We start from the raw sequence: 22,376 nt of genomic DNA, 5'->3' as shown, positions 1-22,376 counted from the left end.
ACAACAGGAAGGGCAAAGAAGAACCAACTATGATAGAGCAGGTGTTTAAATAGACGACCACTGAAACACATGCAATTTACTGCGATTACGTAAAGCAAGACTCCTCCCAACAGAGTAAATGCTTCGTTGCTAACCCCACAGAAAGCTCCACTTTCACCGAGTACATTGACAATCACCTACACGTTGAGCTGTTGGCAGAGCTTTAGGGAAAAAGCTCACTAGGGAGGGGTAAGCTGATGTACATCTAATGTCTAACTATTGTAACTCCACTGTTCACTGGTCCCCAGTTCCTCATCTACTCTCATGAAGACATAAAAGGGCAGTCTGCAGCTCTACTCCCTAAAGCACTTCTGCACCAGGACAAGTTTAGTAACCACAATTACTAAAGAGGCTGCCTTAATGGATTCCTTCCAACAAAGAAACTTCAGGGGGAAGGTCCTCACGAACATGGATTGATAAACGAAGGGCGTTAGCATGTGTATCTGAAGAAAGACACAGAATACCAACACGGGCGAGCAGAGGGTTAAGAGGTAAGGGAACATACACAGAACCATACTCTGTAATGGTTTATCCATGCACAGAAATAAAATCACACATCCACAAAACCCTCGAGGTTGTAAACCAAGGAGACAGAAGGCAAAAGGTCTAAGTATGCAACTTTGTAGATCAAAGTGTCTGCCCCCACCCGCAGCAGTGAGCAAGCGGAGCACACTGACCTGTCCAGCTTTTCCTCTGCGTGAACCTTCAGGGCCTGGTATCGCTGCTCTTCCTGCTTGACTCTGGCTAAGTAGTCCTGAGCACACTTTTTCAAGGCTTCTTCATTCTGTGCCAATGTGAAAGATCAAAACAGATGGCATGGCTCTTTGTTTCTCCTGCACAATGTATCCCAAGGTTGGGTTTTTTTCCCTATTTTTTTCTTCCTGTCTTTGTTTTGTTTTGTTTTGGTTTTTTTGTTTTGTTTTGTTTTGTTTTTTGGGTTTTTTTTTTTTTTTTTTGGAGAGAAAGTCTGCTCCATTGGGGTGTATTTAATTCATAATTCATGGCAATTTCAACAGCTTATGCAACCCCACTGAAGAAAGCCTGCATAGGTTCTCCATGCACTAATGTGCATCGACTGATGCAGCGGACTTCACCTTCCTAATGCAGCGTCTCTCTCAGTCCTGCATTCAATGATTGGCCAGGCCATCCATCCATCATCCATCCTGCCTGTCTGTCTGTCTGTCTATGTATCTATGTATGTATGTGTGTGTATATATATATATATGTATACATCTCTCTATGTATCTCTCTGTATGTATGTATGTATGTATCTATCTATCTATCTATGAATTTATCTATGTATCTATCTATCCATCCATCCACCCATCTTCTTTGGTTTTCTTGTTATGCAGCCCAGACTGGCCTTGGCTTTGCAATCCTTCTGCCTCAGCTTCCTGAATGTTAGAGCTACAAGCCCGAGCCATCAGTCATACAGCCTTTTTCACGAACAGGACCCTGACGGCCCTGTGTAACACCTGCCAGGAAAAGAATTCTGAAACACTTTTGACTGACGGTACACAAGTGAAAGACCCCACCTCATTTCTTCTGTAGTGCATGGCTTAGGCTTCTTTTCAGTGAACTAAGAAAAGGTCTCTTCTGCTTTCACTAACACCAAAAGGTGAACGATCAAAACAACAAGCCCAACAATGCAGAGGCACTCAGAGATGGCCACCACTGCTTGACTGGTGGCAAGAAGCTATACTGCTGCCTAGGGGACTTGGACGGAAAGGACGCCTACCTTCTTGAATCCTTCTAGCACGCCTTTCAGGTTTTCGTATCTCCTGAAGAGATCAGAAAGGGACCTCTCCACAGAGTTCAGGTCCGCCAGCGCCTGCTCCTTCTCCATGGTCAGCTGCTGGAAACTCTTCTGAGAACTCATGCTTGTCCTCTGCTCGTCCTCTGGAATCACAAGTCAGAGGGGACAGTGTCAACACCGACTCAAGTGTGCCTGGCATGGCCGAGGTGTCCCCACTCTTGAGAACACACATTCTAGTGAGAGGATATACACAGTGGCAAGGGATGGAGAAGCAAGCAGGGTGTGGGAGGTGGGGACAACAGCTGCAGTTCTCAGAGTGGCCTCCTATGGAGCAGATACCCAGAAAGAACAGGATGGGACCCTCACAGAGCAGACAGCCAAGGACAAAGCTGGGAAGGCATCTGAGGGGTGTGGACAGTGGAAAAGCTACTCAGTACTTAATTGCTAGGAGATCAGAATACATTCAGGGAAGTGCCAAACGAACGGCAATTAAACGAGGTTTTTACATTCAATACAGGCGAGCTGGTCACTGTTACTCTGCAAATAGTCACTGGGTCTGATGGGAGAAAATTAGAGCTCGCAGAAAGGTAACACACTATGGACTCACTAAGCGCCAGTACTTGGGATACTAAGCTAAGAACACTGCTGGCCGGGCTATAATGAGTTCTGGGCTACCCTGGAGCAGGTCTTTGAAGGGCATTATCTTGGCCCAGCCCCTCCCTGCTTCTCTCTGCTTTCTGTTTGACCACACACTCCCACTAACATAATGTGCTGTCTAAGCATATGGGACCTAGTGACTATAGATTAAACTCTCTAAAACCACAAGTCAAAATAAGTCCTTTCTCTGTTGTTTACAGTCATGGATTCTGGTCACAGTGGTGAGGAAATTAATATGGGAAACAAGTCATGAAAGCAGACGGAATCTGGACCTTACAAAGGAGACCCCAGCCCAGAGAAGGCTGTATTAAATAAACCAGGTACCAGAAGACAAACATTAAATGTCCTCAATGTGTGTGGAAGCTAAAGGAGCTGATTCAAAATATACAACATTTGAATGTTCCCAAAGAAGTGACAAATGCCTTTTTCTTTTCTTTTCTTTTCTTTTCTTTTTTTTCTAAAGACAGGTTTCTCTATGTAGCCTTAGCTAGCCTGGAACTTGTTATGTAGACCAGACTGGCTTTGTACTCACAGAGATCCCCCTGTCTCTGCCTCCAGAGAGTGGGGCTTGAAATGACAAATGTTTAAGGAAATGCAAAGGCTGGCTGTATGTAATAGCTTAACCACTGGCCACTGTCTTCATGTACAAATTACCACAGTAGGTACCCCACTGCTCCCCAGAATATGTACAAGTGTGACGTGCCGCTTTTAACAAGCCAGAGAGGGTCTGGAGAGATGGCTGAGAAGTGAAGAGCATGCATTGCTTTTGTGGAGTACCCAGGTGCAGCTCCTACTACACACATTAGGCAGTTAGTTCTCCACCATACAAGTCCTCATGTGGGTTCTATGGCACCTGGCTCAAAGAATCTCATGCAGGTACAGAGTTAAAAGTAAATCAAATATCTCTAAAAGCAAGTGAGGAAAGTAAGACTCTAGACAGCTAGCTCTCTCCTCCAGGAATGGTGCAGGAGGCACCTTGCAGGCACAGAATCTGCCAGGACACAGACTTCAAAATGGTAAGAAACAAGTGTTTGTCTATTGTTACAGCACTCTGAGCAGACTCATGGCTAATGCTCAAAAAATAACAACCACAAAAACAAACAAACAAACAAAACAAAATACCACCTCCTCCTTACCAATCATTTGGGCAATGGTCTTTTCATATTCTGCCACAATTTTCCTAAGTAAGAAAAAAAAAAGAAATTTATTATAGCTGTAATATAAAACTTGTTTTGTTATCAGCACCAGTCTAACCTCATCCCCAAGCCCCACCCCCGCACTAGTCTAACCTCATCTCCAGAACTTCTTCTCGGGTCTCTTCGTATTTCTTCTTCCATTCATTTGCTTCGATCTCTTTAGTGATTATCTAGATTACAATAAAGCTTTGTTTTACCTCTTCAATCTACTGGAAACTGATAAATAACACATGATCCAGTCTGGCACAGGATAGTCAACTGACATTTAGGAATACAGTGCCTCTCAGTGTTTGTACACAGTGTTCATATGCTTCGGGGAGAGCCCACTCTCAGTGACACAGGATGCTGTGATGAAGCCACCACCAGGTAAAGGGTGATCGATCGCACAGCTCCCTCCATTCAAGTGGTACTCAAAACTTCTTTCAATTTTTTCTGTCTTTATTCTGAGTGAGAATAAACCCAAAGCGTTAAACTTGTGATCCTCCTGCCTCAGCCACCCTAGTGCTGGGTTCACACTCACCACCACGTACAGACGGACAAAATCTTTTTCTATTGTGATTTCTCAGTGCTTGATAAGAACTGAATTATGATAAAGGGGCTCGGGGTGCACCCCACTGTGTGACTATCAGTACAGGCAAATCCTGCTACTCTGCTTCATATCTTCATACCAGAAATCTCCTCTCCATGTCTCGGTTCTGCTTGTCCTGCACAGGGATGGTAAGGATGCCCGGTGCTCTCCCCTCACCATCCTCCCTAAGTGCTCCCTTCTTCCTAACCAGTCCATCTTCTACATCTGTGTGTGTATAGTAAGGATCTCAAGAATAGAAAGATGAGCACATGCCTTTAATCCCAGCACTTGGGAGGCAGAGGCAGGAGGATTTCTGAGTTTGAGGCCAGCCTGGTCTACAAAGTGAGTTCCAGGACAGCCAGGGCTACACAGAGAAACCCTGTCTTGAACCACCCCCCCCCCAAGAAAAAAAGAATAGAGAGATAGTGCTGGAGGAATGGCTCAGAGGTTAAGACAACTGGCTGCTCTTGCAAAGGACCCACATGGCAGCTCACAACTGCCTTAACTCCAGCTCCGGGGATCGGTGCTCCCTCTGATTTCTGTGGGCACTAGACATATACAAAAATTAAAAACAAATCTTTAGAAAACAAAAAGAAAAAGAACCTAGAGGCTTCCCTGTATGCTTCAGCTGACTAGACACAGCTTTCCTTGGGATTATTATGCATCAACTCAGCTTAACTCTTGGGAGAAAGACACAGCTCTTCTCGCCAACAAGACTCTGTGCCTCCTGAACATAGCTCCCAAGTACTGACCACTGGGCTACCTGGCTTTCCCAGTCACTGGAGCAACATTATTTCAGAAAGCTTTGAAAACCCTGTAATCAAAATGTTTCTTGGCTTATACTGTACTGCTAGAAAAAAAATATTTCTTAAAACAATACGGGATCTTAAACTCCAAACACAAATGCCAAAGACAGCACAGAAGTATGGCAGACAAGGAAGGCACCATCCAATGATGGATCATCAGCACTTAGAACAGAGGTTCTTCAGGACCTCAGAACAGAAACTGGGACACTGACCTTCTTAGAGGGTATGTGGATTCCTGTTGCTAAACGCCCACAATTCTTAGGTATGGGCATATGTGGCAAAGCAGGGGGCAGAGAAATGCACCGGTCTTACAAATACCACAGCACGTCAGCTCGCTGAACACCAGCACCATTGCTGAAGTCTACGGGAGCCCTTTATGTGAGTCACACAGGCCACAGAGAATGGGAACGCCCAGGCCGAGGAGAGGCAAGTCAACAGAGACGGTACCTTCTGCAGACAGAGAAAGAACTACTTTACCTCTTCTCTGATCAACGTGAGCACGGCACTCTTGTCTGCTTCGCTGAGGCAGATCCCATCCAGGGGGCTCTCACCCCCACAGGCCACAGACACGGGGGCCTTTTCTGAAGAGGACTCCAGCAGTCCCTGCGGGACAGGGGTTGTATTTAACATGGTCACTCTCCAGCTACTTAACTCCAAACGGCCCTCACCGAAGGTGAGTAACATCCTCACCCAAAAAAGATCAAACCCTTCAAAAATGTACTTGTAGAAGAAACCGGAAAACTTTAAATAAGCAATCTAGTTACAGTATTTGCTAATGAAAACTATTCTACTGACTCCTGGGATGAGCCTCTGTTGGAGGAACAGACAGATCCCTTAGGGAGGCTTTCTTCTTATGGGAAGGAAGGAAGTACTTGTCAAGTGGTCTGTTACCAGAGAATCCCAGACGTGAAGGAAGCATGCTCCAACGCCTCACTTTTCTGGTGTCTTCTGGGGATGTGTCCCATGCAAATATTTTTTTCAAGAACACTGATCACCCTTCCATTCACATTAGATGCCTTGTGTGGATGTGTTCAACTATTTTGGCAATGATTCTAATATGCATTACCAACTTCCATGCCTAAATAAGCAGACAGGGCAAATCTATCTGATCTTTGGTGGGCAGTGGTGATCCACACTTTTAATCCCAGCACTCAGAAAGCAAAGGCAGGAGGATCTCTTGAGTTTACAGCCAGCCAGGTCTACAGAGCAAGGTCTAGGATAGCCAGGGCTACACAGATCAACTCTGTCTCAAAAAAGATAAAAAGATAAAAAGGAAAACTCTTCATAGCAATTTGGGCGTCAATAGGCATATGTATGTATACACATGCACACATATACACACACAAAAAGAAGACAAAAATAATAACTGGCCATTGCTCTTAAAAACTGTTTAAGGCCAGCCAGGCATGGTAGCCCATGCCTTTAACCCCAGGATTGGGAGGCAGAGACAGAAGGATCTCTGAGTTCAAGGCCATCTTGGTCTACACAGTGCCAGGGCTCACAGAGAAACCATGTCTCAAGTGAAAAACCAAACTGTTGAGGTCTCTGCAGACAGAGGCTGAGGAACCATCATGGAGGAAGGAAGAGTAAGGGCCTGAGCTGGAGCTGGTACCAGAAAAGGGAGATGGCTCTCTGGGAGGGTTCAGCCTTGTTGGAAGTAGTGTGTCACTAGGGGAGGGCTTGAGACTTCAAGAGTCTCCTGACATCCTCAATGAACTCTCTGTTTCCAGTTTGTGAGCTCCAGCTACCTGCTGCCTACTACCTGCGCTCTGCTCCACCCTCATGGACAGTATCTCACCACCTCTGTTCCACTATTCTGCACGCCCCAAACGAGCCCCTTTTCCCGCCCTGTTTGTGGTGTTCAATCACAGTGATGGAAAAGTAACTAAAATACTTGCTCTAGAATCTTGGACAGCCTTAAACTCGGGGCCATTCTTCCCACCTCAGCCTCCCAAGAACTGGACTGCAAGGTGTGAGCTACCATTACAGTTCTGATTTTTAACAGCAAGCTAACCCAACATATCCAAAATGTTATTTTATTAGGAGACAATATAAGAGGTTACTGGAACACTTAAGTAAATATTCCCTTTTTGTGCACCAAGTCCTCAAAGGCTGGACGTATTTCACATTGTACTAGGCATCTATCTCGATTAGGAGTAACAGTTCAGGTTGTTAGTAGTCACACGGGGCTAGCGGTTGCCGTAAAGGACATCAGGCACCGACAGTGAGTTCCATGGATGAAGAAACTGCATATAACATAGATGCACGTGTGAGTGGGCATGTGTACCACGGCGTGCACAGAGGTCAGAAGACAGCTGTGTGGAGCTCATCCTCTCCTTCCACCTTTATTTGGGTTTCGGGGACTGAACTCTGGAGGCCAGGCTTGGGCAGCTGGCACTTTGCCTGCAGTGTCATCTAGGCAGCCATATATGTCTTCCCCTCCTCATCGCCTAATATTAACTAGAATTTATTTATCAAATGACTGACTGTGGGCTCCCAAACACCAAAAGAAACCCAGGCTACCCCCACCCCACCCCCCTCCACGCTTGGGAACTTACATGCACCGCCAGTTCCTCTTTCTCCATCTTCTGGCATGTCTCCTTTTCTATGCCTGAAACACAGAAAGTCACTTTTATACTTAGTCCAAGGAGTGGGTTCCTTCATTCTTGGTGAAGGCTGGGCAACTCTACCATAGGCCCAGATGTCTCAACGCAGAACCTCAAGCTATCCTAGGAGGTGGCATGGCATTCTCGCTTTGAACTCTTGTTTGCTGTTAAAAGTCCACAGAGGCAAGCTTGCAAAGAGCTGGCTGGCCCTGGCTGGCCATGAGCTGTCCACCCGCAGGCAGGAGGAATGGCCAGTCTGCCCTCTTGTGTCCATTGGAAGTTTAGTATGTGAGCGTTACCAAACCTGGCCGATTTCAGAAAGTGGAAACTAATGCTGAATCCTTCTGCTAGGAGAACATTTTAATTCTGCCTCAGGAGGCCACCAAAACCAACTTCCTTATTGCCTTCACACCTTTCTAACTGGTTTCCTTGGGTGGGGGTGCGGGGGTGGTGGTGTTTGTGACATGGCTGGAAATGACACTATATTAATGAAGAAAAAAAATCTTTAAAAAGCACATAAAAAAATAAATAACTAAAGCTAAACACCTCCTTGTTGCAGTATTTAAGCACTACATCAGTCAATATTTACTGAGAACACTACCGAGTGTCACAAGGATTCGTTTACGTCTGTTTTACTTTAAACCACAGTCTGATGTAACCCCTTCCTCTGCACAGGCTGTCTGTCTCAGACATCAGATGCAGCACAGAAATGAACACAGTGGGAACTGAGGTGGGGCGCAGGGAAGAGGCTGCAGGGAGTGGCCCGCTCAGGGAGTGACTTTATACCTGCTTTCCTGGGTTAGCGGCAGGTCATGAGTTTTCACACATTAAACTGTTACTTACAGAGTCAAATCTTTTTTTTTTTGTTTTGTTTTTTGTTTTTTTTTTCGAGACAGGGTTTCTCTGTATAGCCCTGGCTATCCTGGAACTCACTCTGTAGACCAGGCTAGCCTCGAACTCAGAAATCTGCCTCCCAAGTGTTGGGGTTAAAGGTGTGTGCCACCACCACCCGGAGAGTCAAATCTTTAATACTGTTTTCTGTCTAGCTCAGAGTTCTAAACTTTCAGTGAGCAAAGATTAAGAGCACTCATGTGACATGGGACCTAAAGATGGTCTTTCTTCTGGAGTGATGTAAGTGCCCTACGGTAAGAGGCCCTGGGCCAGGTTAGTCTCCGTTCTTGGCTAGCATGTGAAGGATTTCACAGGTACTGGTCAGTCACTGACCGCAGCAGCCTGACACAGGAGCTGGTATGAGGGTGTGGGCTCCCACTGAGACAGGACTGGCCATGTTGAGGGTTTTGGAGAAATATGGAAGGCCATGGGACTTTGGCCTAGGAAAGTGGCTGAACATTTATATAAAGGGGGCTTAAAAGGCCACTCTAGTCAGAGCCTGAAAAACAAGTGTTGAGAGCAATGTAGACTCTACAGGGAGGTCCAGCTCACGAGGCTTCAGAGGGAACAAATACAGCAGCTGGTCTAGAGACCACGCTTGCAACAGTTTAAGCAAGGAACATGGCTGCTTTCACCCTTGTTATGAAAATCTTCCTGAGGCTAACTGACATGCTCTGGATTAGTTTCACTGGCAGAGATTTCAGGACAGCCTAATATTGATTATGCCATGTGGTCATTAGTGACCCCTCTTATGCAGATCTATGTTAATAAGAGAAAAGTGCAGCAAAAAGGGAGAAAAGGGACACCCAGGAAATTGAATGCTGGAGCCGTGATTTGTGCTAAATGAGATATGGAGAAACAGAACAAAGCCTCTTTTACCCTGAGACCCTCGCTGGCTAATCCTGCAGCTTGTGAAGAGAAAAAACCCTGAGGTTGTTATCTGTTTCTGAAAGGTATGCGTAGATCAAAGTTTATGCTGATGCAATTCTTTCAAGGAGGGGGCCAGGTGCCACTGCAAGCAAGCGGACAGAATTTGGCATCAAGGGCCACAGGGTTCTGGCTTTGGCGTCATGGAGAATACAGGATAAAGGGGCTGTGTAATCGTCCTCAGGGGTTAATAAGGAAAGCCACTGAGGCCAGCAGAGGGATCCCTGTGTGGAGCCCTGAGGGGCCACCACAAGGAACTGTGAAAGTGAAGCCTGGGTTGACCTGCAGAGGCCTTGGCTGGGTGTGTCCTATCTGCAGGGGAGAGCTACAGACAAGGAGGGGAACCACCCAAGAAGTGTGTTGCAAGGGAAGAGCTATCAGAACCCTCTGGCAATGGGGCACAGGGCTACAGACTAGAGTTTGCTATTTCCCCCTCACGCTATCTTCCTCCCTTGTGGAATGGTAATGTATATTCTGTGCACTGTATTTTCCAAGTATTTGATTTCACAGTGAGTTACAATGAAGAGATTGCCTTGAGTCTCAGAAGACACTTGGGACCTGAAACAGTCTTGAGACTGAAAGGCTACGGGGCTTCTGAAGTTGAAGTAGATGTATTTCTGCCTTGTGGCATGGCTACAAGCCTTTGGGGGCCAGAGAGAAAGGGGAAGGTCAGTGAGAATGGCGCCTGTGGCTGGTATATTTACATACCTGGTTCCCAGCTGGTGGGATGGTTTGGGAAGGGTTAGGAGGCGTGTCCTTGCTGGAGGAGGCGTGTCCCTGGGTTTTGACTTTCCCTGAAGTTTCAAAAATCCAGCCATTCCTAATTAGTTCCCTCTCTCTCAGCCTGTGTGTGGTAGCTGTTGACAAACAAACTCTCAGCTACTTTTCCAGGGCTGTGCCTGCTGCCATCCTCCCCACCACGGCATGACGGCCATGGGGAACCAATGACCTGCCCCCTCAAATATAAAAGGAAAATGCTTCTTTTTAATAAGTTGTCTTGGGTGTGGTATTATTGTCATGGCAGCAGTGGCTAAGACACTGGGCATGATGGTATAAGCTCAAAGCACCAAGACCAAGACCGAACCCAAAGACCCAAGACCAAGCCATATTCTTTTCTATTTGGCCATTGCTTTAGAAGGTTCTTGTGCTTTATAAAATTTAATTGGATGAGGTCATGAGACTTCACTGACAGAGGTAGGAGGATGCTGAACTTCAGGCTACACTGGGCTATACAGCAAGTCAGACTCAACAAAACCAAGGGAGGGTTGGGGATATGACTAGGTGGCAGAGTGCTTGCCTGACATACACAACAGTCCCTGGGTTCAAATTCCAGCAGTTCAGAGACGCAAACACTCAACAAAAAGAACTTCAGGTAAGACAAATTTGTGAGTCTCACTTTTTTGCTACGCATAAATCTCACCTATGAACCTTGCAAAACCTGGACAAAGATACCAGTTTCTCACCAGGGGGCTGCATCAACCTATTCAGCAACATAGCTTCTCTGAAGGACAATGAAAAGCAGGCTGCCAGAGAGCAAGCAACAGTCAGAGCATTGAGAGTTAGGCCAACACAGGCAAACACTACAACCTCCATGTTATAATGGCTGGGAGCTAAACAATGAGGCATAGCAATCCCAGAAGGCCACATGAAGGACATATTTACAGGCCACACTACTTTAAGGTTGGCCGGACTGATGCAAATACGATAGATAAATTCAATCTGCATCCCCCGGACACCTTCCACACGTCTCCCTGTGTCTGTGCCTAGGACTGCAGTAAGCACTTCTGTATCTCTTACAATGAAGAAAGTACCCAGATCCGCTCACTAACTGTCCCTCAGGAGACCTGGCCTTCCAGCACGCCTGTGCTTCTGTACCTGCTCCTGAGGATGAAAACTCACAGATTTACGGTAGAGACGGAACATCGGTTGTTCGTTCACAGTACTCCGGGTCCTCCCCTGGCTCACCTTGGACCCCAGCCCCTGCTGACTTCTGAGCACACGACGTGGAGGCCAGTTTCTCCTCATCAGTCGCGTGGCCGTCCCTGTTAGGAATCTCTGAGATCTTCGAGATCACGGCTCCTTCATCCTGGGAAACAGGAGAGAGAAGACAGTGTCCTTCAGAGGGGGCAGTCATGGTAGCCAGTGATACTTTTGGAATGGAACTCGTAGCTGTGACGGCATGAGGGTATTTCAGGGTTTGCCACAGGTCAACTACAAAACTAGGAGAGAGCTTCAGCCGTTCAAACCAGAAATGCTGTTGTTTCTAGAACTTCATTTCTGTGGTTTGGACTTGAAATTTTAAAAGTTGAGCTTTTTTTTTGTTTTGTTTTTTTTCAAGACAGGGTTTCTCTGTGTAGCCCTGGCTGTCCTGGAACTCACTTTGTAGACTAGGCTGGCCTTGAACTCAGAAATCCGCCTGCCTCTGCCTCCCGAGTGCTGGGATTAAAGGTGTGCGCCACCACCACCAGCTCTTAAAAGTTGAGCTTTTCTGACCTAACTTTGAAAACAAGCACTTTGAGAGGGAGGTCTGAGATGGAAAGTTCCCAAGTCTCCTCCTTAGTTCAAGTATACTCGGCTCATAATGGTCTTAGTCACGTCTAAAAACGTATGTAATTATTTTCGTTAATGACCAATTATGTTTCAGGGACCATATTGGAATCATCATAAAAACTCTCATTAAAACCTGGCAAGTGATATGACAACCTAGGACCCATTTCAGAACTATACAAACATGTCCTTCCATCGTCATGGCTTTATAGTATTTCCTTCCTCTGAATCTGTATTTCCCATGGGGTGGGGAGTGGATAGCATCAAAATACAGTGTACCTGTAGAAATTGTCAAGAACAGATAAAGTGTTGTTTAAAAGGAAGTTATCAGCAGGCTCTCTGCCATCCAGCTAGGCTGGCTGACCTGGCCCCGGATGGACAATAGTTATCACTGCTGTTCCTGGCTGACCTGCCTCCTCTCCCTGGCCTGGACGGACAGTAGTTATCACTGCTGCTCCTGGTGGTTCTCGTGGGTGCTGGGGACTGGACTCAAGCCCTCGGGCCTACAGAGCAAGCGACTTACCCACAGAGCCCTAGCCCCAAAAGTCTTCTTTCCTTAAGGTCTCTGATCTTCTCTGCCTCAAACACTTTCCGTATACGTCTCTGAAGGTTACTGTTTTATTCTGTCAGGTTACCGCCATAACTTACTAATGTGTAAATTATCCTTAAACTATGGCGTGAGTTATGAGAATCATCCAAGATGGGGGGTGGCGAGGTGACTCAGCAGGTGAGGACAATGCTCAGCTCCCAGAACTCACGTGGTGGAATGAGAGAGTCTACTTCTTCCACACGGCCCTGACTTCTACACACATGCACATACACACAATGTAAGTAAGTGAAATTAGCAGGCTTTTGAATATTACCATGCACAAAGGCAGATCTTGTTGAACTAATTAATCTCTAAAGCTTTATCATATAATGATAAGGCTTTTGGTTTTTGTTTGGAGATGGGGTCTACTACATAGACCAGGTTGGCCTGGAACTCACAATGTAAGACCAGGCTAGCCTCAAACTCATCCCTGCCCCTGCCTCCGAGGTGCTGGGATTAAAGACATGTGCCCCAAACCTGTTTTTGTTGTTGTTTTTCTTTTCTTTTAGAAAACAGAAAATAAATGTCTCAGTTTGTGCTACCTGCTTTGTATACTTGTAACAGCCACAAAAAAGAATTCCAATTGCAAATTCTCGCTGCTCCTTTTAAAGCATCAAGCTATTGGCACAAGATACAGTAAACTTAACGGTACTGTGTGTTTCTAGAATTGTGGTTACACTGAAATAAAGTCTAAAAACATAAAAAAACTGCATCACAGTCAGACCTGTATGCTCTGGTTTTAGTTCATAATTACGCCATAAAGTCATGTATGTGTATCATAAATCACTGGGGTGAAATAGGATTTAATTATCCTTAAGGTATCAGTTTAGTGCCTGGATTCCATCTTTCTAGTTGTAACCAGCAGGAAGCAATGGAAGTCATAATAAGAGCGATCGCTGATTATAAACAAGGAGAGGCAGCAGGCAGTCTCATACTGAGCATGTCTCTCTACTCTCTGAACCCTTTCCAGGGTCCATGCTCAGCCTCTCTTAGGGTGTATTTTCAAGTACTCCACTTTGTTGAAGGCAACAAATCGGAAAACCACATGAACTTTAAAATAAAAATAAAACAAAGCTATCCAGTTCTCAAGAGTCAACTACCTTCACTGAACCCATACTAACTAACACCTCACACCATCTCTGGTGACCTGGAGAACTGCACCCTGTTGATACATTAGAATAAGGCTATTTTCCTCCAATTGAAGAACAGATCTGTGTGTGTGTGTAAGAGAAAGAGAGACAGAGAATATGAATATATGAATGAATATATATGTATTTGTACTATTTTAATGATTTATTTTTATTTTATGTACACTGGAGTTCTGCTTGCATGTATGTCGTGTGAGGGTGTTGATCCCTGGAACTAGAGTTACAGACAGTTGTGAGCTGCCACGTGGGTACTGGGGATTGAACTTGTGTCCTTCAGAAGAGACGCCTGGACTCTTGGGGAGCAAGCCATCTCTCCAGCCTCCAGGTTTTCTTTTCTTTCAGGGTCTTCTTGGGCACATTTAGGACACTAAGAATCTAATAACTGGGTTCCTTAAGGCCAAGTACCCAGACGTCCCCAGGGGACAAAACCCACTCCGGCCAGCGTCATCGACTTACCTGAGAACACGCATCCAAATCGAGAGGCTGAGTTTCGTATTTCTTCACTTTGCAGCCGCTCCTAGAAACGAGAGGAACAGACAAGATGGTTTGGAATCCTGTTGACAACTCTCTGGGGATGAGGCAGAACACAGCACAGGGTGTGGGAGAAGCCAAAGCGCACAGCACCACATCATCCTACGCTTGCACGGGAGAGCCGTGGAGATAAAGCGTACCCTAGAGACCCACAGCCCGGCTCATTCTCTGGCAAGACCACCCCGTTCGGTTCTGTGGACTGCCAGATACCAGAACTCTGAACCTCACGCGTTTATTTACACAGTTTTAAAAAAAAAGTCTCAGAGCCTCTAAACACCTCTATGAACTGCCTCAGCGGCTGGCAACGTTTGGCTATGATCTCTGTTTGCTTGGTGTTGACGATCACCAGAAAAATTACCACGCTGGACCAGATTCTTTGAAAATTCTTTATTGCACTAGAAACCACAGAAATCTCCAAAGACAGCTGCGGTCTAGACCTGTGTGCTTACAGAAAGGAACTATGGCCGAAAGAAAGTATCAGAGAAAAAAGTAGACACACTGTTACCATTCTTCAGTAGTAAGTGAAAAAAGGGAAGTCCCATGTATACAATGCCCAGAACTGAAGAAAACTTGGCTGTCTCTGATTTTTTTTTTAAGACTAGTACATAACTTGTGATCACAAAATTATTACAGATTCTCTTATGTTTGAATGAATTTAAAATATTCTGAGGGGGTAAAAACCCACACCATTCTGACCAACAAAAGGAAAAAAAAAACTATTTCCAATCTGTTTTTCTTTCATGGAAAAAGAAAAACAAGAATATAAATTAGCAGAGTGTACAAGGTCACCAACTCATGGTCTTCCTTCCTTAATGTTCTAGGTGTAACCTAACTTCAGTTTACTTGGTAAAATGTATTACCTGTTCTAAGACAGCAGCCTCATCCTACCAAATAAAATAAAATAAAATAAAACAAAATAAAATGTTTAATTATTCCCAACATTAAGTAGCAAAGCGGTCCATCATTTCACTGCCGCATGATTGGGGCCAAGCCAGCTTTGGGTTCAAAGTGCCACATGATACATGCTAAGTAAGCGGGGAGCCGCACGCTTTTTGCACCCCAAGGTGGAAAAAGCAATCTCCACTCCTTTAAGTTACAGACGATTGCAAGGCTAAGCTGACTAAAATGTGGCAAATAAAATGCAAGAAAATTATCAGAAGGTCAAACAGAAGCCAACATGCAGCGGGGACAAGTTGGGGGAAGAGGCGGGAGACCGCCAACAGTCCCCGGGACGGACAGAACTTTCCACACAAGTACTTACAACAGAAAACAGAGAAATTTCACTTGCTCAGTGGTCCTGACGCATCAACAAGATTAGAGACAGGAAAGAGATAGACAGATGGGAAAGAGTCATGTGAAAACTACAACATTTATCTTTTGTCTAGAAGATGTTAAAGAGTTGCATAGTTCTTGATATCATGTGAGATACAAATTAAAAATATCAACCTTCAGACCAGACATCATGGTGGTTTCGCACCTTTTAAGTTCGGCACTTTGCAGGCAGAACTCTGGGTGGGGGGACCTACAAAGCCAGTTCTGGGCCAGCCAGGGCTACAAGGGAGATCTTGTTTCAAAACAGACAGACAAAAATGCAAAAAAAGAGAGAATACCAAAAAAAATTAAAAATGATAATTCACAAACGTTAGCCCTGGCCAATGAATGGTAACAAGAGCTCAAAGGAGAGATTGATACAAACACTGAGAAATGTTTATGTCCAGATTTATAGATTGAAAAGTAACCGCCCATGCGTGTAACGGTATAGCACATACGAACAGCGTTCCACTATTGAGCACACTTCAGCCAACGGTCTGAGACCAGGTCAAAGGCAACGGCTGCGCAAAGACACAGCTGGAAAGATACCTGGTGGACTCCGCCACAGGCGACACTGGGGAACTCGCTGGGAGTCAAGCACGGGGTAACGTGGGGGTTAGCTAAGACAAGGGGGCCAAAAGCTAAAGGACACTCTGAATTTACATAGTGAGACTCCGCTTCAAAACAAGTTCAAGATGATTTCACATCATTTACATCATTCAGTCTGCAGAATCCTAACCATATTGTATTGTCTCAATCTCAATTCATCTTTTTTATCAGTCCAAAAAACTATCTATCCCTGGAGGCTGTTAGTCCCGCTATGCTTCAGTCGTTTCAAAAGTGAAGGGGGCTCTACGCTCCAAATCCCACCAATGCACAAGTGCTCTGTGGTGCTCTTTATGTTCAAGAATATAATTTTGATCAGGTAACCTCCCCCCACACCTCCCAAAAGTAATTAAATTTGTGTGATCTATTAGATCAAGAAATTATTCCATAAATGTGGAACGGTAGAAAATGCCACCCGATGAGGATGGTGGGGCTCAAAAGTGGGCATTTTTTGGGTTCTAGATGTAAAATGCAGTGCGCTTCTCCTTCCTGAGCCCAGATCTAGTCTGACAGAAAAGCAGCAGCTTCAGCCCCCACTCTGGCGGGCATCTAAGAGATGAAGAACCAGGGCAGCCACATGACCAGGATGTCCCAAGCACTGTCCTGATCTAACTATGGGACCACAGAAGTCAGGTGAAGACTGTATAGAACGATCAGTAGTAGTTTCCAGAGCCTGTTTGGCTGCGCATATGCACTCGGAGAGCAGACTGCTCCTGTCACCACGTGTGACATACCGGTGGCACTCTGGAGGACTGATTCCTGTATGGCTTGACTTTACTGGTCATGAAACTAGTATCTCAGCTCTTTAACCCCCTGGGGAGTTCCTCTCCAGTCTAATTCACCATCTCTTGTTTTCTAGACAAGGTATTTCCTGGGGCTGGGGAGGTGGCTCAGCAGTTCAGTGCACTGGCTGTTTCTCCAGAGGAACTAGGTTCGGTTCCGAGTGGAGCTTTGTGATGCTCTGTGACTCCAGTTCCCAGGGGATCTGATGCCTCCCTTTTCTGCCCTCTGCGGGTACCAGGCATGAAAGTGGTACACAGGCATGCGTGCAGGCAAGACATCCACATTTCCCTTGCCAATCTAACGACAGCCACCCATACACTTCCTTTCAGCATCTTAAACTCTATGGCGCTGTCCCCTGTGTATCCGATTTTTCACAAGACATCACCAGGTATAAACAGGAATATTATCTTTTATATTCATCGTGAGATCCCTTATCTTGGATCAGAGTTTAAAACCTGACCATGGGATATGGCCGGAGGGATTACTCTGGGAACTCCTAAACTAAGAGTTCATTCAGGTTTTTCAGGAAAAGCTGACAGTTGAAGGGACACACAACCAATTTACCCAGGTTTAACTAACCACTTAGAAACTCTTGATTCTCATCACAGAAATTTGTCAATGAACTAGAAACGCACAAAGAAGCAAGAATTCGCATCACCACCACCACCAATCACAACTTTCTGTCTTCAGGAGTGTTTCCAACACCACTAACCCCACACAGATAGTTCCGGATGGTTACGATGGTATCCAGCACTAAAACCTGAATTCATTCTGTATACAATGTGATTCATAATAAGGATTTCTGAGAACCTCAAATCTTTACTTGATTTATTCTAAACACTTTTTTTAAAAAAGCATCTAAGATAGGGGGAGATGACCTAAATAAGTCAAGGTTTCAGAAATAAGGCAGAAATCAACTGATCTGTGATGTTTCCAAATGGACAGAAGAATTGAGCAGAGGAGGGAAGGCTACCGTGTAAAATGCCCCACTGTATCTCAAACATTTATGGTTGCAATTCACAGAGACCAAAAGTAGCTGCCAAACTCCCAGAGGACAATCCAGAGCACACACCCAGCGCCCGATGTCACTCACGTACGTTATTAAACGCGACTTTGCCTTCTTGGGTGAGTCTAAGATTTCATTAACATGATTACCAGTGACGGGACAAAAGACGCCGCTTGTCAAAGCTGGGGTTGGCTTGCAGGGATCCACGGAGTCATCAATGTTAATGTTATTTGGGTCAAAGTGGTGGGAGCCTTTGGAGGAGAGGGGTGGGGAGTTCTGCAGAATGGGGCCGCTCCCGAAGGAATTAAAGTTAGGATGACCCCGTTTACTTGGATCTAGTTTAGGAGACATCTGGGCGAGAGAGGCATCTTGAACTGTTGGGTCTGCAGGTTGCTCAACACCTACTGGCTTACTGACGCCATCTTTTCGTATACTGGGTGCCAGCTTGTTACTGGGTTTCCTGCCAGATTGCTTCGGAAGGGTGCTCCTGGTCTTGACATTCTCCCCATCTTCTGTAAAATCATCCTCAAGTGTGAGAGGTGAGTCCCTGGACCCATCTTGCAGCTCGACCCCAGAGTCACTGGTGTCATTACTGAGAACACCAGCTGTTTCTTTAAGGTTAAGGGGAGATCTCTGGGCCCCCGGGCCTCTCAGCACACTAGGATTCGCGTTCTGATCCAAGCCATCAGGAAGCCATGGGGAGGAAGCCTTAGGGAGGGGTGAACCCTCCATCAACATTTCCGGTTCAGAGGCCATCTTCTTCCTCAGGGAGACAGGTTTGGGCTTTCTTAGCTTGCTTCTGCTGGCCACGGGCTCTGGACAGGGGCCTCCAGTCTTCAGACTGGCTTCTGTAAAAGCCTCCAATGTAACCCCCATGCCTCTGTCCATCACTGGCTCATCCTGAGTGGCTTCCGGTGTGGTGGAAGGCAAGGCCATGCCTGGGAGCACAGGGACACAGCCATGGGTTGCTGCTGTCTCAAGAGCCACAGGGTCATCTGTGCAATTCCTGGTTTCTATTGAAAACGGCCTCACTACTGAGATCTTGCTAACATCGTGTTCTGCCTTCCCTCTGACATCCTTGACTGGGTGAGAATCGACAGTCGCCCGTGGCATTTCATTTTCTGAAGATCGAGAACATGTATCGGGTGAACATTTTTCAATTACTTCTGCTACCAACTGTTCATCGGCTTCTCGAGATTCTAAAAAAAGAAGAAGAAGAAGAAGAAAACTCTATTAAAGAATTCTTTCCCCCTTTGGAAGAGAGTCTGTACTGTGTGACTTCAGCTCAACAAGCAGCCATATCTTTCTCCTCCTCTTAGCTCAGCCATGAAGGCCTAAAGACTCCACACACTAACGTGATTTGTCCTTGCTAGTCTAGTAACTCGGTACTGAGCAAATGTAAAGAAAATGAATGCCCTGCTGCGGCGTGGCCCGTGTGATGCTCACACCCTGTGAAATCCCCACACTGAGGCTCAGATGAAAGGCTGCTCACAAACACCAAACTGGTTTCCAGGCCAGATGCAGAATGTTTTAATTAGCAGACCTGAATTAAGGTCACAGCTTCTGACTGCTCTTGGGACCCAGCCCCGATATGAGAGATTTGTGCCTTGCCTAATGGCAACTTGTTACCACTTCCATGTACGTGTGTGGGAGGGTGTCGGATCCCCTGGAACTGGAGTTACAGGCAGTTGTGAGCTGCCACATGGGTGCTAGGAATTGAACCCAGGTCCTCTAAAAGAGCAGTTAGTGCTCTTAACCACCGAACTGTCTCCCCAGCCTCTGGTAATCGTTGTTTTACAAGTGTTGGGTGTTAGGGCTGCAGTTCATCCACAGAACGCTTATTTATAATTCACAAGGCTCTGGGTTCAATCCCCAGTGTGAGGAATCGAAGAAAAGGAGACGGAGATAGGAAATGAAATGGGTTTTTTGTTGATGTTTTCAGTCATGAAGTTTTCAGTCATGAAGTTGTAAATCTGTCTGCTGTTCCCAGACCCTTGCTCTGACCCATTCCCTGGATGCCTGGCCCTAACACCCCAGTCCTCCGAGTTCCTTCATAACCCTGGCAAAAGCTGTGGTTTAGGCTGTCAGGAAAGGACCCAGGAGCTGAGTGGCCCTTTCCCCTTCAGTCTGTGACTTCCGGAGTTCTTCTCCTTCTTTACCCAGTCACCTTCACTCTCAACCCCTCTCAGCAGTCACCTGACTGCAGCTGTCACCTCACCCCCAACCCACCCTGTTCTCTCTCCTGCTGGCCTTGTTCATCCTGCACTTAAGGGTGAGGAGCTACATGGAAATGGGCCAGAGAGCTTGGTGTGGGATAGCTGACCCCTAAACGATGCCTTCTACCGTTGTTAGAAACTGAAAAGGTCAAGCAGCGCTTGGATGTCTCACAGAGGCTGTATCCTAAAATCTGCAGTACTACCACGGGGAAAGGAAAAGAGCAACACAGAGCATCCTCACCCAGCTTCCGCTTCCGGGCAAGGAACATCCTCTCTGGTCATTTCTTGGCCCACTCAGGGCAGGTGCCAAGTCAATAAATTTGCCCGTTCCTTTATCAAGGCACTGTGGACCTCACTTCAGTATCACATCTCAGCACCAGCAAAAGGTCCTAACTAGGTATTCATTTTCAAGTATGACTTATTTAAAGATTTATTTATTTACTTTATGAATGTTAGTACACCATTGCTCTCTTCAGACACACCAGAAGAGGGCATCAGATCCCATTACAGAAGGTTGTAAGCCATCATGTGGTTGCTGGGACTTGAACTCAGGACCTCCGGAAGAGCAGTCGGTGCTCTTAACTGCTGAGCCATCTCTCCAGCCCTCAAGTATGATTTATAAAAAAACAAACAAATATTAAAAAAAATTACCAGCCAGGCATGGTGGTGCACACCTTTAAGGACGGCCTGGTCTACAAAGTGAGTTCCAAGACAACCAGGGCTACACAGAGAAACCCTATCTCAGGAAAAAAAGAGAAAAACTAATTACTCTTTCAGCTTGAAAAGGAGTATTGAGTGAAGTTTTATTCCCACTTATACCACCAGTTGGCACGTGTCCCAACAGCAGCTGCCCAGCACACCTTCCTACCTCTGCCCTAGACAGAAACTTCAAGCTGAGTGAGCATCACATACATCCCCCTGTCGTGGATGCAGGGGACATCCAGGACTCTATCTGAGACCAGAGTTCGCCAGGAATTCAGCCTTATTTTTCCTCTGAAGACACAGCTAACTGACCTCACCTGCCTTTCCTCTCATTCAGATACTCTGCCTTCCTTGCCCAGTGCAGAAGGCTCCTTGCCCACAGGCATTGTGAACCAGGAGCGGAGTCTGGATGAGCAGGCTCTGCCAGTGGCTTGGGGAGCTCGGATCAGAAAAATAAATTCAAAGCAAGCACAGAGGAAATCGAAAACCAAGCACAGCCAATCCTGTCACAGCTGCTGCTAATGAGACTCCCTCAAGCTAGGACTGCGGATCCCCTTTGCAGCATTCGATGCTTTTGACACTTGCTCAACATAAAGGCTATTATGGAAGTCCTGCTCTTCTTGCTTAAAGAATTAGTAAGTCGGACCGGGAGCATGGAATGCTGAAATATTAAGGACTGAGATAACTAGAGTCTAGATCTTATGCTAAGCATATTCTCAGTTAAAGTACAAGTTTATTTATACAAAGCGTTTTGAAACCTTAGAAAAAAAGCAGATGCCATCACAAATTTGTTTTCAACTAAAAAAAGTATGTATGTATGTATGTAAAAATTGTGCTCTGTGGTTGTGTATGTATGCGTGGGCATGATGTGTAGGCATGTGTGCTACACACCTCATGTGGAAATCTGAGGACAACTTTGTGGGATAAACTTTCTCCTTCCGTTTTTTAATGGGTTCCAGGGACCGGACACCAGTTACCAGGCTTACAAGGCAAGCTCCTTTACCCACTGAACTTGCTTTTGTTTTTTATTACAGTGTGTGTGTGTGTGTGTGTGTGTGTGTGTGTGTGTACTACAGCCTGTATGTATAGTCAGAACACAATCCAAGAGAGTCAGGGTTCTCCTTCCATCGCCCTAGGGACTGAACTCAAGTTGTCAGGGTTGGCAGGGAAAAAAAACCTCAACTACCGAGCTATCTCTCCCGATTGTTTTTGGAGCAAGGTTTCCCTCTGTAGCCCAGGATGGCCTCCAACTAGGGGCAGTTCTCCTGCAACCACCTCACAATACTGGAATTACAGGTGTGAGTCACACCATATTGTCTTCACAAAATATTTTTGTAACTCGGAGGCATGCTCAAAATGAAACACAGAGAACGGACTTTGTAAGTTGCTCTCAAATTCATAACCTCATCTAAGGAAAGATAACAGGGCTGGGGAGGTGGCTCAGCAGGTCACGTGCTTGTCACACAAGCACAAGGACCTGAGTTCAGAACA

The 22,376-nt window shown here is 45.8% G+C and overlaps 1 protein-coding gene across 9 annotated transcripts in view; it reads right to left on the bottom strand.

Moving 5' to 3' along the window:
• Tacc1 (transforming acidic coiled-coil containing protein 1) overlaps positions 1 to 22,376 on the bottom strand; it is a 103,305-nt gene that overhangs the window by 7,895 nt on the left and 73,034 nt on the right. For 5 of the 9 annotated variants that reach the window (XM_029480314.2, XM_029480313.2, XM_029480311.2 and 2 more), the window contains 10 exons: positions 18,059 to 19,166; positions 15,523 to 15,558; positions 14,187 to 14,247; positions 11,412 to 11,532; positions 7,581 to 7,633; positions 5,500 to 5,625; positions 3,742 to 3,818; positions 3,589 to 3,632; positions 1,778 to 1,938; positions 717 to 823 (listed from right to left, as the gene is read on the bottom strand). In XM_029480314.2, the coding sequence (XP_029336174.1) occupies positions 717 to 823; positions 1,778 to 1,938; positions 3,589 to 3,632; positions 3,742 to 3,818; positions 5,500 to 5,625; positions 7,581 to 7,633; positions 11,412 to 11,532; positions 14,187 to 14,247; positions 15,523 to 15,558; positions 18,059 to 19,080 (1,808 nt within the window). In that variant the 5' untranslated portion in view covers positions 19,081 to 19,166. The remainder of the gene's footprint in view (positions 1 to 716; positions 824 to 1,777; positions 1,939 to 3,588; positions 3,633 to 3,741; positions 3,819 to 5,499; positions 5,626 to 7,580; positions 7,634 to 11,411; positions 11,533 to 14,186; positions 14,248 to 15,522; positions 15,559 to 18,058; positions 19,167 to 22,376) is intronic. The other 4 variants (XM_085844061.1, XM_021169578.3, XM_029480315.2 and 1 more) reach the window with 2 other exon arrangements.

This window comes from Mus caroli, unplaced genomic scaffold (assembly GCF_978045245.1).
Source record: "Mus caroli unplaced genomic scaffold, Mus_caroli_1 scaffold_10, whole genome shotgun sequence".
NCBI classification, from domain to species: Eukaryota; Metazoa; Chordata; class Mammalia; order Rodentia; family Muridae; genus Mus; species Mus caroli.
This window is presented reverse-complemented; position numbering and strand designations above follow the sequence as displayed.